This window comes from Tursiops truncatus, chromosome 20 (genome assembly GCF_011762595.2).
Source record: "Tursiops truncatus isolate mTurTru1 chromosome 20, mTurTru1.mat.Y, whole genome shotgun sequence".
Classification (NCBI taxonomy): Eukaryota; Metazoa; Chordata; class Mammalia; order Artiodactyla; family Delphinidae; genus Tursiops; species Tursiops truncatus.
Genome location: NC_047053.1, coordinates 27879677 through 27897412, shown reverse-complemented (window position 1 = coordinate 27897412; position 17736 = coordinate 27879677). Strand labels below are relative to the sequence as shown.

The following is a 17736-nucleotide window of genomic DNA, read 5'->3' as shown; positions in this document are numbered from 1 at the left end:
GGGCTCTCCCTTTGCTGCTATCTCCCTGAGAATCCAACCTGGGTGTGCAGGCCTTGTGTCTGAAGGAGGCACTCTTGCTGTAGAGACCACATCTAAGTTAAAGACTCAGTTGTAGAAACAGTGTGTGGCTCTTGCCATGTTAATCGGTCAGCCTGGGCCTCAGTGTCCTCATCTGTAAAATGGGGGTAATGATCCACAGCCTACTTTGCCCAGTTGTTTGAGCTTCAGGTGACATAATCGATGTGGAAGTACTTCGAGAGAGGGTAGGAATGATGTTAAAGTTATCTACCAAAAGTAACACAGGGACGGAAGAGTCCACGAGCCACAAATATGCAGCTCGGTGAAGTTTCATCAGCACTTGGATCAAGAAACATCAACAGAGCCTGGAATCCCCCTTGTGCCCCTTCTCAGCCTTCCCCACCCCCAGAGGTCACACTGCTCCAACTGCACTCCCTGTAAATTTGTTTTGCCTATTTTTTACCCCCACGTGTTTATTTATTTATTTGGTTGCGCTGGGTCTTAGTCACGACAGGCGGGCTCCTTAGTTGCAGCTCACCGGCTCCTTAGTTGCGGCTCGCCGGCTCCTTAGTTGTTGCCTGCGAGCTCTTAGTTGTGGCATGCGTGTGGGATCTAGATCAAACCCAGGCCCCCTGCATTGGGAGCGCGGAGTCCTGACCACGGTGCCACCAGGGAAGCCCCATGTTTTGCCTGGTTTTGAACCTTACTTGGATGGCTAATGCTGCATGGAGCTTCCCTCTGGGGAGAAGTGCTTTCACGTCTGCTGTGTATGTTGGAATCGTGGGCTCAGAAGTAGCCCATGTGCTGAGCGTTAGTACAGGAAGCCAAACGGTTTTGCAGAGTGCTGGTTATATCACTTTACACTCCCACTAGCAGCAGCAGAGTTCCCTTACTACACATCCTCGCCCACACTTGATTTTGTCTAAATGTTATTTAAATTCAAGGAAGGATTGTTAATATTTCTTTCTTTGTCGTCTCTGATACAGATTTTGGAAAGGACCTTGGAACCTGATAGCTCTGACGAGGAACCCCCGCCTGTGTACTCCCCTCCAGCCTACCACATGCACATGTTCGACAGGCCTTACCCTCTGGCTCCCCCCACTCCACCTCCCCGGTAAGAATCCATCTCCTCTCAGAACGCAAGGCAATGGGGAAGGGGATCAGCGTTTGGGATTGAGTACAAACACAGTGGGAAACTTGACTGGACCCTTCGGTATACTGTCCCACCAGGAACAGGCTTCTACTGCAGCAAGAGGCATTTTAGCTGGATACCAAAGAGGACTTTCAAACTGTAAGGATTGCAAGAGCAGACATCCACTGAATTCCTACTCCAGACTAGATGCTATGCTGAACACTGGACAGGACATAGAGATAAACGATGCTCAGCCTTTGCTTTCTGGAAGCTTATAGTCAAGGGAGATGCAGATTGGGGATGACAGACGCATGGAATGTGTACTGACACTTCCCCTCCTGAGCCCATGGCAAACATTACTAACTGATCACTGTGTTCTTTCCTGCTAAGTTGAGACAGAACCTGAGAATCCTCCTCAAAACAGCACTCCCAGACAGTCATCAGTAATGGATGGAATGGATATCTATTTGCTATCCCTGTTCTAGGGACGTTGTGGGGATTTTTAAGCAATGGGAGCAAGTAAGTCTCTTTTTCTGGGGTAATTCGATAATTGGAAGCAGAAGAGTTAGGTCCCTGGAGACTTCGTCCAGATCAGGGACTCTGTAATTTGGAAGTTTAAAATGAAGCTGGTTGCCAGCTGGGTCCCTGGGTCTCTGAAGTGCTTGTTTTTCTGGGCTCTGTGTTTGAAGAGGGCCGTTGGAGCCCAGGTGCCTCTTTGTCCTGGAGCTGCTGGTCCTGAGAAGAACTCAGGCCTGGGGTGGGGAGGGGTGTGGGGACACGATAGGACAGGGAACTTGTTCCAGTGGATCTTCCCTTCTGGGGATCTTGGGAGCCCCAGACAGTGGTGGTGGAGAACTCTGTGATCATACAGGTATAGATAATAATAACACGTACCATTTACTAAGTGCCCTTCAAATTCCTGAAACTGACAAGGTTCTTTACCTACGCCATCGCATTCAAACCATCTGACAATTTGTGAGGTAGGCACTGTTGTCATCCTCATTTTACAGATGAGGAAACTGAGCCTCAGAGAGGTTTCATAACTTCCCTAAGACTACAGAGCTGGGATTTGAACCCAGGTCATTTCTGACTCCAAAGCCAACAAATGCTCTTCCCTGCTGTGTCCTGTCATCCCCCTAATGAGAAAAACCTCTGTGATTGCAGCTCAGGGAGCTGATAGAGGCCTAGAAAGTTATGGGGGGAGGAGGAAGCATTGTTTCGACCCAGGGACGGGAGCAGAGCTGAGGTCCTCCATCACAAGTGATACCAGAGGCTGTAAGGGGGCAAAGCAGGGGGTAAGTGGATAGGTCTGGGTGAGCTCTTGGCAGGACTTGCAGCCCAGGATGGGTCATGATGCCCAGGGCTAAATGATTTTCCTTTGACATTTTTTTAATATCCCAAGATGCTTTTGCAAAAAATTCAGTTTCTATTAGGCAGAATAGTTCTACCTCTTTTTCAGAAGGTAAGACTGAGCCCATAAGAGACAGAATCCCATTGTAAACCTGGCATGGATATCCTGGCCGCATCCTCCCTCCCCTCCTCTGTGCATGGTGGGGTGAACTAGGGCAGGGGTAGTGTAGCCCAGTGATGGGAGCCCCAGTTGGGGGCAAAATGACCTCAGCCCTAGACCAAGGCTCAGGAGGTCTTGCTCATACCTTTGGACAAGTTACTGCCCTTGCCTCAGGTTCAGGGGCCTGACCCGGAAATGAAGGCTTTGCTGGCCTGGGGGTGGATGCAGGGAAGAGAACTTAGTTGTGAGGTCGGACAGAGGCCGAGTGTCCCCCCACCCTGCCTCCTTTAGCTGCCTAACTGTGATTCTTGAGGTGCCTTGGGCTACTGCTTAACTTCTCTGAGCTTCATTTGCTTCATCTGTGAAATGGGAATACTAATCCCCACCTCAGCACTCCTGTGAGGGTTGAATGAGGCATTGTGGGGGGGGCCCTTAGCACAGTGCCGGGTATGAACCAGACCTGTCCCCAGTGCTTTACTGCTCCCTCCTGCCCCTGGCTGCACAGTGGGCCTCTGAGGTCAGCTCTGACAGTGAACAGTGAGACCAGGGGTAAGGCTGCCCTCAGAGGCCAGCGCTCAGGAGAGGCAGGGCCAACCTCTGAGCACGTGCCCCTTTGCCCCGGGTTGGCCCTGCTAGGCCCAGATCCACCCCCAGCCCATTTCCAGGGCCTCATTCGGTCTCTCCATCCAGGACGTGCATTTCCAGCATTTATGGAGTCACCTGATACAGAGATGAATACAGCCCCGCCTTGACCTCCCAAGGAGATCAGGGTCTGGGGGAGGCAGAGACGCGCGGCAGGGTATAGGGAAGGCAGCCTAGAGGAACTGATGTCCCAGCAGTTAGCTGGTAAAGCGGAGGACAGTAGGGCGTTCCAGGCAAAGGAAACCACGTGCAAGGGCCTGGAGGCAGGAAAGGGGGCACCATCTGAGGGAACTCCAGGGAGTATGGAATGTCTGGGTGAGGCTGGAGGGGTGAGAAGATCGTGGAAGCCCTTGAGGGTCCTCCAAGGAGCTTTGACCTTATCCTCCAGCCAGGGGTTTAAGCTGGAGAGTGACGGGGTGAGGTTAGTGTTTTAGGAATCTCTCTCTGGCTGCTGGGGCCAATCAGATTTGAGTGGGGGGGTTGGGGGCAGGAATGGCCTGGCTCCCTTCTGCCACCTCCAGTCTCTGGGGTGCCTTTGAGAGTGAAGATGAAGAGGGTTTGGGAGCTGGCCCTGCTGGGGCACAGAGAGGCAGGCTGATCCCAGGGGAGCGTGCCTGGAATGCCAGGATTCCTGGGCCCAGGTTTTAGCAGGACGATCTGTGTGTTCCAGGACAGGCCTGACCCCATCAGGGCCTCAGTGTCTAGTCTTTACCAAAAATCTTGCCTGGAAGCCTTGTTGCTGAAATCCTTCTGGGCTCTGATATCCTTTGGGTAGGCCTGGGGGGTCTTATGGGGCATGCAGTTCTAGTTCGGGGTCCAGAGAGCCCCCCCCCCAGCCTTCTCTCTCCTTCCCCTCGCCCAGCCTGTCCTTTCCTGAATGAATGACAGGCTCTGAAGCCCGGAGGCACCCCTCCTCACAGGCCACCTGCTGTTCTTCCATTGAAATTACAGCCTTGGAAGTTTTTTATTTGCCTCTCAGCTCATTTCTGACATTCCTTTCTGACCACAGTGGAGTTGCCTGGGCCGCCCGTGCTCAGCGTCCCCCTGGCTCTCACAGCTGTGGGCTGACCTCATCTCAGCCGGTGCCAGGGCAGGGGGCTGGGCCTGCCCCTCCTCCAGGACCGCGGGCCCAGCAGCGAGGGACACTCAGCCTTCTACTCCTCGTCCCCCCTCCCGACTTGGGTTCTCAGTAACAAATGGCTAGAGGGGTCCAGCTGCAACTCCGGGGCTCTCTCTCCATGGCTTTCCTGGGTAGCTGTGGGTGTGATTGAGTTGCGGTGGGCACCCATGTCCCAGATGAAGACCCTGAAGCTGGAGGAAGGGTGCCGGGGTCGACCAAAGAAGGTCCTCGAGTCCCAGAGGGATGGGGTATCCACCCCCTTGACTATCTGGCCCTTGGAGAAAAATGAAGCCGCCAACAGTGATAGGAGGTGGATGAGTGATGGAGGAGGAAAGGCGCCCAGGAATGGGAGTCCCGGGCCGTAAGGCAGGCTCTTCTCTGGACCATCCCCGCATCTGTACAGTGAGAGGGTGCCTGGGGTTCCTTGGCTCCTGTCTGAGTGCTGAGCTCCCACCAGGCATTTAGCGGCTTGTTATCCTGTCTGCTGCCGCCCCCGCCCTTCCCCCTGGGCCCGCCAGGCCACCCGCCCAAAATAGAAAAAGAAAGGAAGTTATTTCCATAGTCAGGGGCAGCCCGGAAAAGCTCCCCTCCAGTGAGGGGGCGGGCGGGATTCCTGGAGCTCGAGACCAAATCAGAGCCAGGCCCGAGAGAGAGTGGCTCCCGGCCCTCGGCTGCCTTCTCTGTGTGTCATTTCCCTGATTCAGCAGAACACGTGTCCTGCGGTTGCCACGCTGCAGGCTGCCGAGGAGCTGTGGGGAGCTCCTGGCCAGGCCCCAGGCCGCCCTCAGGCCAGGACGGCAGGGCGGGAGGCTGGGGGTCAGGGAGGCCACGTGCCAGGGTCTCCTTCCTCTCCTCTCCGCCTCGCTGTTGGCCTCCGCCTTGGCCCAGGGGAGCGGTTCCCCGCGCCACTTGGAACAAGGACCCTTCCAATCCCACACCTCCATGTGCCTTTTCAGCACGTTGTTCGAGACAGCCTCCCGAGGGGCTCCCACGCACCTGGGCAGGGAGACAGCAGCTTGTAGGAGACTGAGCCCCAGAGGGGACAGGGTCTCACCCAGGACCACGTGGCTGGCTTGTGGCTGGGCCAGAACTGGAGCCTAGATCCACTTACCCTCTAGGGATCCTGGTGTCCTCATGTCCCCCGACCCTAGCAAACCAGCACTGGGGCGGGCTGGGCTGCCGGCGGCTCTGTGTCTGTTCACTCGGAGCACGCCTGGCACTCAGCAGCCAGGAGGAGCTCGCGTCATGCTAGGTGCTAGGGATAGAAGCGTGAAGGGCCATGACTGCCACATCCATGTCAAAATCCACAACACGCAGTATGTGCGCCGGCAACACAGAGCTCTCTAGGCCCAGAGGCCTTGAAGGCGCTGAGCAGTGGAACATCCAGTGCAGCGGAGCCCAGGCCCAGAGGCTGGGGGTCAGCCGAAGCCTGGCTGAGAAGGGGAGCTAGCGTGCTGGGCCTTTGTGCCAGAGGCAGCGGAGGCCACGGGAGGCTCTGGAGCAGCAGTGCCAGTCTGAGCAGGATCTTGGTGTGATGGGCCAGGACACCTGTGTTTGGGCCTGACTCTTCCCTCCTCCTCGTCACCTCTCACCCCGCAGCATCGACGTGCTGGGCTCCGCGCCCCCTTCCGGCCAGAGGCGCTATCGGAACTGGAACCCCCCACTGCTAGGCAACCTCCCCGAAGACTTTCTCCGCATCCTGCCCCAGCAGCTGGACAGCATACAGGTAACGGAGGATTCCCCGGCCCCTGGCCTGTGCGGCAGCCCTGCTTGCCCACACCGTTCATGCCAGCCAGTGTCACTCCCTGCTGTTTAAGCCCAGGCTGAGCTGTTTCTGTTGCCCTGGGTTTGTAGGGAAAGAACACTGAACCAAAAGCCTCATTTCCTGTCTGGGCATGGAGGTTTCCTCTTCCGCCCAGGAAGGTGACAGCCCTGGGGACGCTCCCTGGCTGCGGCCATCACCCCAGGCTGGAGGGAGGTGGGCAGGGGCAGGGGGTGGGAACTGTCAACGGCAGAGGTGCTTCTCCCCAGAGGCTGGCCCTCTGCAAGGGGTCTCCCCTGAGACAGCTTAGACAGGGAGAGCTTTGAGTTTGGGGACCCTGAGCAGTTCGCAGATCACTCTTCCGGACTATTCAGGTTTTGATGAAGGAAGGTGTGGGGGGGCGTCCAAGGTGGAGGAGGTGGGGAGTAGTTTTTAAGCCCTTGCTGCTTCCTCAGCAGAGAGGGCTCTGGCCTGTGAAGTTAGATAGGAGGTGCTGGCCGCAGTGTGCGGCCACAGCATCCTGGGAAGGACACGTGTACCCCCAGGTGCGCGTGGATATCTGTGCAGCGTGCGTCCTTGTGAGTAGGCGGTCCAAATGCTCGCTCCCCTCCTCAGGCTACCTCCGGGGGCTCCAAGCCTGCGATCACGGAGGGAGGCCGGGCCCTCACGGCCGGGCCCGGACCCCGGGACCAGGAGAACCGCTGGAAGCAATACCTGGAGGACGAGAGGATCGCGCTCTTCCTGCAGAACGAGGAGTTCATGAAGGAGCTGCAGCGCAACCGCGACTTCCTCCTTGCCCTGGAGAGAGGTGGTGCCCCGGGTGGGGCGCTGCGGCCGCTGCTCCACGGCTAAGGAGGGGCTGATGCTGGCTTTAGCCTTGGAGCTCGGGGTGGCCTCTGTGCTGTTGAGTTATCCTGGTGGGAGCCCCAGAAGTCTGCCAACAGGGACCTGAGTCACCAGCCACCGCTTCCCTCCTCTGGAACTCAGAGAGAGAGAGGGGTGCCCCTCCCTTGCTCCCCTGCCTGTCTGCTCTGTGCCAGGCACTGGCTTCGGCACCATATGTCTGGGGCTCCAGGAATAGAGTGATTGGGTCCGTGGGTGCCTCCCTGAGCAGAGGACATTTGAGCAGGGGCTCTTGAGTTTTTTGGGTGTTTGAGTTGTCCTTGGGCCCAGCACTCTACTGGCCCCAGCCTGGCTGCCTTCCCCCTTCAGGGTGGGAGTGTTTGATGGGGGTACAGCGAGGGGCCTGTGGGAGAGGGGTGTGGGTGTGTGCGCGTGTGTGTGTCTGACTGTGTTTTGGGGGAGGGAGCACGGTGTGCAGGGAGAAGTCTGGCCTGAGACAGAGGAGGCCCAAGGCTGGACCCAGCTCTGCATTAAAGGTGCTGGGGGTCTCGGGGTCTTTCCTTTTTTTTTTGCGGTACGCGGGCCTCTCACTGCTGTGGCCTCTCCCATTGCGGAGCACAGGCTCCGGACACGCAGGCTCAGCGGCCGTGGCTCACGGGCCCAGCCGCTCTGCGGCATGCGGGATCCTCCCGGACCGGGGCACGAACCCGCGTCCCCTGCATCAGCAGGCGGACTCTTACTGCGCCACCAGGGAAGCCCGGGGTCTTTCCTTTTAAATGAAGGGCTGGACTGTCTGACTTCCCAGGGTCCTTCTCATTTTGACACTCTGACACTGCAGGTTGTCAGGGCAGTCGTTTCTGTATCTTTGAGAGTTCTGGTTCTTTGAGAGCCCGTAGGCGTCGTGTGTGCACATATTTCGTGTGTGCAGGTGTGTGTGTGTGTGATTCTGGGGGTTTGGCCTCTAACAACCTCCTGCATCTCAGCGCAGGCTGCCCCTGGGTGGGAGCTAACTTCCCCGACCAGAATGTGGTCCTTTTCCAGATCGATTGAAATACGAGTCCCAGAAATCTACATCCAGCAGCGTAGCTGTGGGAAATGACTTTGACTTTCCCGCTCCTGTCCCAGGTAACCTTGCCTTCCTAAGAGAGAGGCCTGGAGGGTGTAGGGGGCTCACACCCCAGCTGTGGTTTGCGTATTTGGAGTTTGGGGGTAGGCTGAGGAAGCAGGCTGGTGGGGAGGTTTCTCCCTCTTCTCCATGCTCTCCGAGAGGGAGATGGCCCCTCCATTCAGCAGCCCCGGGTTCTTACCAACCCAGCGGCTGCTGCAACCCACACCCGGGATTGGCCAACGGACTGGCTGAACTCCTTGGAGGTGCCTGGAGCACGGGCAAGAAGGGGACACACCACACCACGTAATGTCCCACGGGGTGTCGGGCTTGGGGTGGCCAGGGACTCAGAGACTGGGTCACTGCCCGGGGGGAGCTTATGATTTTACTGGGAACAAACACTGGAGATGCATCCGAGAAACAGGCAGAAGAAGCAGCAAGGCTGAAGACACGCTTGTTAATTACGGCGAAAACATGTCGGCGCGGAAGGGCAGGATCAATCTGGGAAGAGTTCATTCGTTCATTCATTCATTCAGTACCTGGGGAGTATCTGCCACAGGCCAGGCTCTGCCTTAGTGTTGGAGGAATAGAATTGGAAGCTTCACGTCCAAGGTGGTGAGAAGCAAGAATTGCCTCAGTGGCTGAAGGAGGACCAGGGGTGGACAGCAGGCTGCTGGGCTGCACGGACGAGGGTCAGGCTGGAGCTGGGGACACCCTGAAGGTCCCAGTTCCATCCTCGACATCTGGACTCTGCCTGTGTGTGTGCACAGTGGCCCCTGGTCAGCCAGTGCCCACCACACACACACACACACACAGGCTGCCCGCCTCAGAGGAAGAATCCGCAGCTCTTGCCCGAAACAGAGCTTACATCGTGTGGTAGAATGGGGGAGGGGGGCAGAAGGATGGGGAGCTCAGCTGATCCCAGCTTGAAGAGGGAAAATCCTGTCGAACTGATTCATAAGCGACAGGCTGGGAGCTTAGGTCCCACCAGATACGCATCTGGGGGTTTAACAGCAGCCTCTTGTCCTTGATCCCAAATTAACCATAGACACCGGGACCGCCGAGGTGGATCAGGATGACTCACAGGGACTTAGCAGGCAAGGTGACTCGGGATTAGCGTGGGAGCTTAGAAGGGCCTTGAGGGACCCAAGTGGGTGCCGAGTGAACGGGGAGACTCGGCGTACCACGTCAGGACGCAGGCAGGCTGGCCACGTGCTGGTGAATGTGTGACAGCCTGTCGGGGTGCAGGGGAAGCCCCAGTGCTTAGCATCTGGTAGCTTCCATGCTGTAAACACTCCCATCGTGGCTGATTTCAAGCTACCAAAGGGCCTTCACGGAATGCAGAGTGGTCAGAGGAACGGACCGTTGGGAGCCTGCGGGAGCCGGCCCTCCACACATACAGACCAGACCACTGACCCTTTTTACAGAAAAGGGGAGAGTGAGGCTTGGGTGGGGAAAGAAATGCTCCTTGAACCCCGGTGTCCTCCTTGCTATAAGCTCCCTCCTGGTTAGGGCAGAAGCCTGCTCTTTGCTCCCTTCCTCAAGTGGAAGGGTGGGGCTGAGCCCCTGTCCTGTGGGGACAGCCCTGACCCCCCTCCCCGGGCCTTGGGCAGCCACTGGCCCTCAGAGGTGTCTTCCCCCTTCCAGGAACCAGCGACAACAACCCCGCTGCGTCTGAAGATGCCTTATTCAGGGACAAGTTGAAACACATGGGAAAATGTGAGTCCAGCGTACGCCGCCTCCCCAGCTCTTCTAAGGCAGGCCTGTGGCCTCCTGGGAGGGAGGGAGCCACCCGGAATTTTAATGCAGCTGACTCTTGGTGAACCAAAGTGACATTTTAATCACGGGCTGGCTCCCTCAGCTTTCCTGCCTCTCTTCCCTGTGCAACTGAGTCTGGATACAAATTAAGTTTTAAATCCTCTTGGGCCATCTGTCTGCAGAAAAATAATAATGTGCTGGACACCGCGCCCCCCTGCCCCCCGCCGTTTTAGAGTTCACGTTCTCTGTGGCTTGAGGGGGCTTGGCCAGGCTGGGCCTGAGTGGGGAGGCCCAAGCTAAGTCCACGTTCTGTGGGTGGGCGGTCCACCGGGTCAGTGGCCCCTTCCCACAAAGTCCTGCCAGCCGGGTCCCGCCTTCCCCTCCACCCCACCCCCCAGACACACAACCATGCGTGAATGAGGCTGCCATCCTTTCAGGCTCCATTTCAGAGAAAATCTCGGATTAGTCATGGAAATCCCAGAACCAACCCTGGAGGTGGAGAGGGGAGAAGGGGAGGTGGCAGGAAGAAAGCCAAGATGTGAAGCCGTCTGTCACAGCTGGGGAAGGAGGAATACCCGGATCTCAGCTGCTGGCTGCGGTCCCTGGCCAAGCTCTCGGTGGCCTGTGCTGCCCCTGCCGGCCGACCCAGGATGGCAGCCTCACTCCGCCAGGGCACCAGCCTGACCCCGGTCTGCGATTGCTGTCACCTCTTCCCCTCCCCCACCAGCCTGCCCACCTGCCCCAGTCCTGGGGGGCAGCTACCTGCTGCTCCCGCTGCCGGCTCACAGGTCTCTCTGCCCCTAGCCACCCGGAGGAAGCTGTTTGAACTGGCCAGGGCCTTCTCGGAGAAGACCAAGATGAGGAAGTCAAAGAGGAAACACTTGTTGAAGCATCAGTCGTATCCTTTCCAGCCTGGCACCGGGTGGCAGCGGTGGGTGCTAAGGGTGCTGAAAACCCTGGGCTGGACTCCCTGAGGCTGCACCCTCCCCCGGAGTGGGACCGGGCCACGTGACTCTCCCCTCTCCCACCCTGGGCCCTGCTGCCAGCCTGGCGCTGCCCTTTTTTTTTTTTTTTTTTCCCCCCCCCCCGGTACGCGGGCCTCTCACTGTTGTGGCCTCTCCCGCTGCGGAGCAGAGGCTCCGGACGCGCAGGCTCAGCGGCCATGGCTCACGGGCCCAGCCGCTCCGCGGCATGTGGGATCTTCCCGGACCGGGGCACGAACCCATGTCCCCTGCATCAGCAGGCGGACTCTCAACCACTGCGCCACCAGGGAAGCCCTGACCTATCTATTGACACCAGTGTTGACTCCCATCACCAGGCATGGGGAACAGGCCAGTGTAGGCCCCTGTAGGCTCAGAAGCTGTCCTACCACTTTTTAACTTTTTGTCTGGGGTAATCTGCGTCTTGAGAGAAAACTTCGTCCTTCCATGGAAATAAGCAAACCTTTTCCTAATTTCCTTTTTTTTTTTTAAATTTATTTATTTTATTCATTTTTGGCTGCGTTGGGTCTTCATTGCTGCATGCAGGTTTTTCTCTAGTTGTGGAGAGCGGGGGCCACTCTTCGTTGCGGTGCGCGGGCTTCTCACTGCGGTGGCTTCTCTCGTTGCAGAGCACAGGCTCTAGGCGCACAGGCTTCAGTAGTCGTGGCTCGCGGGCTCCAGAGCGCAGGCTCAGCAGTTATGGTGCATGGGCTTAGCTGCCCCACGGCATGTGGGATCTTCCTGGACCAGGGCCCGAACCCGTGTCCCCTGCTTTGGCAGGCGGATTCTTAACCACTGCACCACCAGGGAAACCCCCCTAATTTCTTAAGTTGAATTGATCCACAGACCTTTCCACCTCCTCAATTCACGTGTTGGCCCTGCCTTCTCACTCTTAGTTCCTCCAGTAAAAATATGGTTTTCCACAATTTTACCCAGACTTCCATCCATGCTTGTCAAACAGGGCCCAGGATATTATTATAGAAGCTGAGCAGCCAAAGGAGAACAGGGAGAAAGTTCCTTCTCTGTTCCCAGAGATGGGAGCTGGGGGAGAGAGTCAGCACCTGGCTGCTCAGCTGACCCCAAGAAAAGGAGTCTGCAGGAGGTATTGGGGAGTTTGGGGGGATAAGGCTGGTGTGGTGAAGGCCTCCTGAGCTTGGGGCGGGGGTAGAAGTCCAGGGACAGGGAGTGCCCACCCATCCCTGGGACAGTTTTCCTGAATGGTCCGGCAGACTGGGGGCTGCGGCATCAACAGCCAATCTCCTGGACGACGTGGAGGGCCACACTTGTGGTGAGGCGGGGAGGGCAGGGAAGTCGGGGCTCTGAGTTGCCTGTGTTGGGTGGTCCTCCAAGAGGAGGGCCTGGGTGTTTCACAGGTGAACCCAGACTGTAAAGGAGGGGACACCGAACCTGGGGGACATATCAGGGTTGGTGGGCAGGCGACCCAAGGGAATGGGTCCCCCTCGTGACTTGGTCCATATCGCCTCTCCCTTCCACTCCTGAAAAGGGGCCCAGCCACATCTCCACCTAAATCTTTACCTGGAGCACAAAGCACCGAGTGCTGTTTCTGGGGAATATTCTCTGGGGTGTGAGGGGACAGACAGGCCCACCCACATGGAAGGGCCTCCCCTTGAGAGCCACGCGCTGGGCAGTTTCAGTGTCTGGGGCCCAGAGGCCTTCCAGCGTTCATTCAGTCCCTCCCAAAGGCGTGTGGGCCAGCAGACACTGCCTCAGACCTTCCAAGGCCCACAGCTGAACCCTGATCCTCAGGCCTCAGAGCAGAGGAGCCCTTTGGTGTCAGGAGACATCCAGAAACAAGGGCTAGAAGGGCCTTGGAGGTCATCTGGACAGTCCAACTTCCCCATCTCATTTTATAGATGAGGAAACTGAGGGAAGAACTTGTCCAAGGCCTCAGAGCTCATCGATAGAGACAGAGCAGCAGACAGGGGTCCTAACCCCGCACTGTGCCCAGTTGCCCCTCACCAGACCCGCGCATCGCTCCCGGGGATCAGCGTGTGCCCTGGCAAACAAGGGTGGAGAGAGTTGGCTCAGCTGTCTTGCCCAGCCTGGGAGACGTGTCTGAGTGAGGCCGTGCAGGGTGGAGGGTGAGGTGCTTTCCTCTGCTTTTCAGACGAAGACTTCCGGGGAAGGCGACAGGAGGTGCCCAAGGTGGAGGAAGCACTAAGGGAAGGACAGTAAGAGGTAAGGTGCAGGACTGCCCTGCCCCACACCCCAGAGGGTGGTCTTCCCCGTGGTCCAGAGGCATCAGGCTCAGGCAACTAGATGGCGCAGGTCCGGGGTTTTTTCCCTTGTTACGGCGGGGGGCGTGCGCATGGGGGAACTAGTGTTTTGCGTTATTTATTCATTTGACAGAAGATAGTCACACCTATGCCAGATGCTAGGAACAGGAAGAGAAAAACCAGCTTTGACCTTGAATAGTTTACAACACAGTTGAGAAGAGAGTCCAGGATACACACAGCACACTAATCTAAGAAAAACTGAGATGGCCTCACCGGCCACGTCCACACAGAACTCTGCCATTGCCTCGGGTTTTGGTGGTTGGCAAGATGAGGGAACGGCCCCTCTCAAGACAGCTCTGTTTCTGGCTGGAGCCATGGGCCTCCAGGCTGCTTTTCCTCCTCTATCCCAGTGCATCCCTGGGGAAGAAACAGGGAATGTCAACACCTCCTCCAGGGCTCAGGGGAACCTGTCCCTCTCCCAGCCCCTCCCCCATCAGGAAGCTGCCTGCTCACCCTGCCCCCAGCCACTGTCCTGGTCCCAGGGGTCAGCTATCTACAGGGCTTTTTTTTTTTTGCGGTACGCGGGCCTCTCACTGTTGTGGCCTCTCCCGTTGCGGAGCACAGGCTCTGGACGCGCAGGCTCAGCGGCCATGGCTCATGGGCCCAGCCGCTCCGCGGCATGTGGGATCCTCCCGGACCGGGGCACGAACCCATGTCCCCTGCATCGGCAGGCAGACTCTCAACCACTGCGCCACCAGGGAAGCCCTACAGGGCTTTCTTGAGCTCACGGTGTGGCAGGTATGGCCCTTTTTCAGGCTATGGAGAAATACTTGCTACCCTCAGGGTAACGGCAGCGGAGGGGAGAAACCAGGGTGGGGAGGACACAGCCAGGAAGAGTACAGGCGCCCTCTCCCCTCAGCCTGGGCGGCTGGCCTTCACGTCACCTCTAGTTGACTCGCCACCCTCCACCAGGCCCTTCCAGACCTCTTCTGTTCTCTCAGGCTCTCCTCACCCATGTTGCTGCACCCAGGCTTCCCAGGTATCCGGAATGCTGAAATAAAGCCAGCCGAGGGGAGGACCCCCGCCTCCCGTGCAGTGTCGCTACCACTTCCTTCCCACTGGTCCCCCGGGAAACGTGCTGGCCCAAAGCCACCCCTATCAGGACCTTCCTCATAATTTCTTCCTTTCCTGAATCTTCCAGCTTTTCCCTTTCCTTCCTCAGGTCTACATCCTCCTCGTCCCATCTTAAAAACCAAGAGTCCTCAATATTTTCCATCATCACCCAGTTTGCAGAAAAGTGCACCCTCCTTCACCCATTGCCAGCTGGCACCCCCACCCCCACCCCCAGACTGACTCAGGATCACCTGCCAGGTCCTGGGCCTTTTCCTGTTCTGCATCCTCTGGTGCTGTCTCTGCACGCCATGCCCGTCGTCTCCCCTGAAACTGCCCTCCCTTGGCTCCTGTGGCCCCAGGAATCCTGGATCCCCTTTCTCTCTGCCTCTGATTCTCTGTGCGCTTTGGGGCTCCCGTGGCTCCTTCCACTCCCGCAATCCCAGCTCTCCCCGTAGCTCTGGGCTTGACCCTCTTCAAAGTCTCCTTACTCCCTCTCCCTAGCGGTGCCACCAGCCTCTCTTACAGCATCAGCAATACTTTTGTGCAGTTGGTTCCCAAATCCGGATCTCCCTCTTAGTTCTCCAAATCCACTCCACGGCCCCAGCTGTGCCCACGATGGTCTTTCTAGCCCTGGCTGTCAACTCACTGAAAGCTAGACAGTCCCACTTCCGATTTCCCCGGTTCGTTTCTCTTCTTATTCCTCGCATCACTGCCCTGGCAGACTCTCATCGCCTGGCTAACAGCTGCTGGTCTCTTCACTGCCCCTGCTCTGTTTACCCATCGCCAGGACACCACTACAGTTCCATTTCTCCCTTGCTCTCTGAACGGGTCTTCCGAGCGAAGTCTCCTCAGCTTGGTGTGGGCGTCCCACCAAATTCTGATCCCATTTTACTTTTCTGCCCCTACAGGTGCCCTTGGTGTAGCTCAGCTGGGCTACCGCTGTATCACAGAACAGGCCAGGCACCCAGGCACACCTCTCAGCCCTTCACAGACAGCTGCTTCACCCCACCCGCCCCACTCCATCTCTAGCTGCCAGAGTCCCTGCTGTTTTGCAAGTTGGAATGTTTCTAGGAGCTTGGATTGGTGGGTGTGACCGCAGGCAGAGTTCCAAGGCTGACACAGAGTCCCTGGGGGAAGGAGAAGCCTCCTGTCTTTAGAAGCTTCTGCCCAGAACCATCTCTCCAGGAACCAGTGGTGAGGAAAGACCCCTGGGCTCCACTGAAAAAGACTTCTCCCATCCCTTTTTCCTGCCAGATGTAGCAGTTTCTCCTCGCCGGAGACCATCTGACCCGGTAGAGGCAGCCACAGAGCAAACCGGCCCTCCGCTGAAGAGCCCAGCTGCAGCCGGACGGATGGTGCTTGAGTTCTGAGGCCCAGTGGTTCTCCAGCCACAGTCCAGCCCAGCCACTGCCACTGCCACTTCCCAAGGGACTTAGAACTTCGGAGTTGCATGCTGTGATTGGAGGAAGGGCCTGAGGGTGGAGGCAGCAGCCAACCACAGTCCCTTTCGTAGCCAGGCTGTTCTGTGGGGAACGAGTGGAAATGTAGGATCTAACCCCTCTTCTTAAAAAAAAAAAAAAAAACCACCCAGAAAACTGGCAAAGGTTGGAGTACCCAGAAGGGGAGGATGATCCTACCAGAGGCTCGTTGGCCTGAAGGTGGAGCCCCTGCCCCCCTCTTGTCCTGGTCTCTCCTGTCGGGCCACAGACACTGCCTGATCCCATACCGCCATCCGCAGCTCCCTTCTGGGCACCTAGGGTCCTTTATTCCCATGGCCTTCTGCATCTCAGTCTTTCCCCAGGGGTGCTGGTCCTTGGCACTCCCCTGCACGGAGCTCTGGGTGAGAAAGCCCTGGGCAGTCACTCGGGCCTGCTCTGAGGAGTGATGGGCCACCGCAGAGAGGTATCTGCTGAGTACCCTGCCTGGGCCCCTCGGGCTGCCTCTGTTAGGGGCTGGCAAGGGCCCCCAGCAGGGATGGGGAGGCTGGCCACCCCGGAGCTGGCGGATTCTAGCTAGGCAGGGGTAGTGTTTACTCTGACAGAAGACGAAAGTCAGTCCTGGATGGGATCCTGTAGTCCCACGACAGTGGGGGCTCCAGGGGCTCTGACTCCCCAGTTGGACTAGAAGTTCTGCTGTCATTAAGGGTGGGCAGCGGCCAGTTCTTCAGTAACCCTGAGAAGGTGCAGGACTGAGGGGCAAGAAGGAGAGGCTGCCAGCCGGGCCAGAGCCTCTGGGGCAGAAGGGCTTGCTGGGTGCCACTTGCCAAGAGTGAGAAGGCAAATGGCCAGGAGGAAAACAAGGGTCCTACGAACCTGACCCGGCACCAACCACTGCCAACGGGAGGGAGGGAGGGAGTGAGGGAGGGGCAGCCGGGCTTCCGTGGCCCGGCTGGAGGCGGGAAGGCGCCGTCCTCGGGAGAACCGGGGAGCCGGGCAGGCACGGGGCTAGGGCCCGAGCGGGGAGCCAGCCCAGCGGCACGGCGGTGGGGCGTTGGGGGCGGGCGCCAAGCCTGGCGGGGCTTGGTGGCCCTAAGCCACCTCGAGATAGTGAGGGCGTGGCGGGCTCCCCGCGGTGCCGGAGGGGGACCCTGGCCCGGCTCAGCCTCCCGAGCGAGTGCGGAAGTGCTGCCGCCCTCCAATCCCCACCGCCCCCCAAGGGCTCCTGATGACCGGGCACAGAAGAGGGGGAGCGCCAGTCGCCCCCCGCCCCCCACCCCCCGTCCGTGTGTGTGGCTTTGTCAGTTTTTTTGTTTTTGTTTTTTCTCCTGCGTGTGGGTTTTATCTTGGAGCAGTTTCATAGGAATTCGTGTAATAAAGACTTGGTGTTCTCTTGGTGCTCTGACGTGGCGGCGCGTGTGCTGACCCTCCTCTTCGCCTCCCCCTCCCCCCGGCACCCCGCGCCCGTGGGCCGCCTGCCTGGCCCACCCGCAGTGCCCGCGGGGCCCCGGGGCTCGGCATCCCCGCAGCGCCCCTCAGGTGGCCCCTGTGCCGCACCGCAGCCTCGCCCACCTGCTGGCGCTGCCCGCCTTCCTGTTTGCCTGGGAAAGTAAACCGCTTGCTGGCAGGCCAGGGAAACAGCAGTCTGTTGCGAGCGCTCCAGCCGGTCACCTTCCTAAATAAACAGAAAGCTGCCAGAATAACGTCTTGCCTGGAGCTGCGGGGATGTGTAGTGTCGGGCTTCAGAGGGCCCGCAGACATCTTCCAGTTCAAACCCCTCTCGCTTTCCCTACTCCCAGGCTTCGGTGAACCACCTCCCGCGCCAGGGAGCTCACTGCCAGAGGAGGAGGCTGGTGCCCTTTTCAGACAGGGCGGTTTTCAAGGTTAAAAAGTTCTTCCTGGTGTTGAGCTGTGGGCCTCCTTGTGGCTTCAACCCACACAACTTATTTCTGGGCTCCGAGTCACCCAGGCCAAGTCACTGCTTTTCCTCTGATGCCATGATTTTTTGTTTGTTTTTAATGTTTATTTGTTTATTTTATCATTTACTTGGCTGCACCGGGTCTTAGTCACGGCACGCGGG

The 17736-nt window shown here is 58.1% G+C and overlaps 1 protein-coding gene across 10 annotated transcripts in view; it reads left to right on the top strand.

Annotated features, from left to right (window-relative positions):
- Positions 1-17061, top strand: part of CUEDC1 (CUE domain containing 1) — a 76658-nt gene extending 59597 nt beyond the window's left edge. For 4 of the 10 annotated variants that reach the window (XM_073797806.1, XM_073797809.1, XM_073797808.1 and 1 more), the window contains 8 exons: positions 1005-1132; positions 6022-6148; positions 6800-6992; positions 8069-8152; positions 9780-9851; positions 10695-10821; positions 12999-13069; positions 15129-15468. In XM_073797806.1, the coding sequence (XP_073653907.1) occupies positions 1005-1132; positions 6022-6148; positions 6800-6992; positions 8069-8152; positions 9780-9851; positions 10695-10821; positions 12999-13069; positions 15129-15313 (987 nt within the window). In that variant the 3' untranslated portion in view covers positions 15314-15468. The other 6 variants (XM_033846772.2, XM_073797810.1, XM_073797813.1 and 3 more) reach the window with 6 other exon arrangements.
- The last annotated feature ends 675 nt before the right edge of the window (positions 17062-17736 follow it).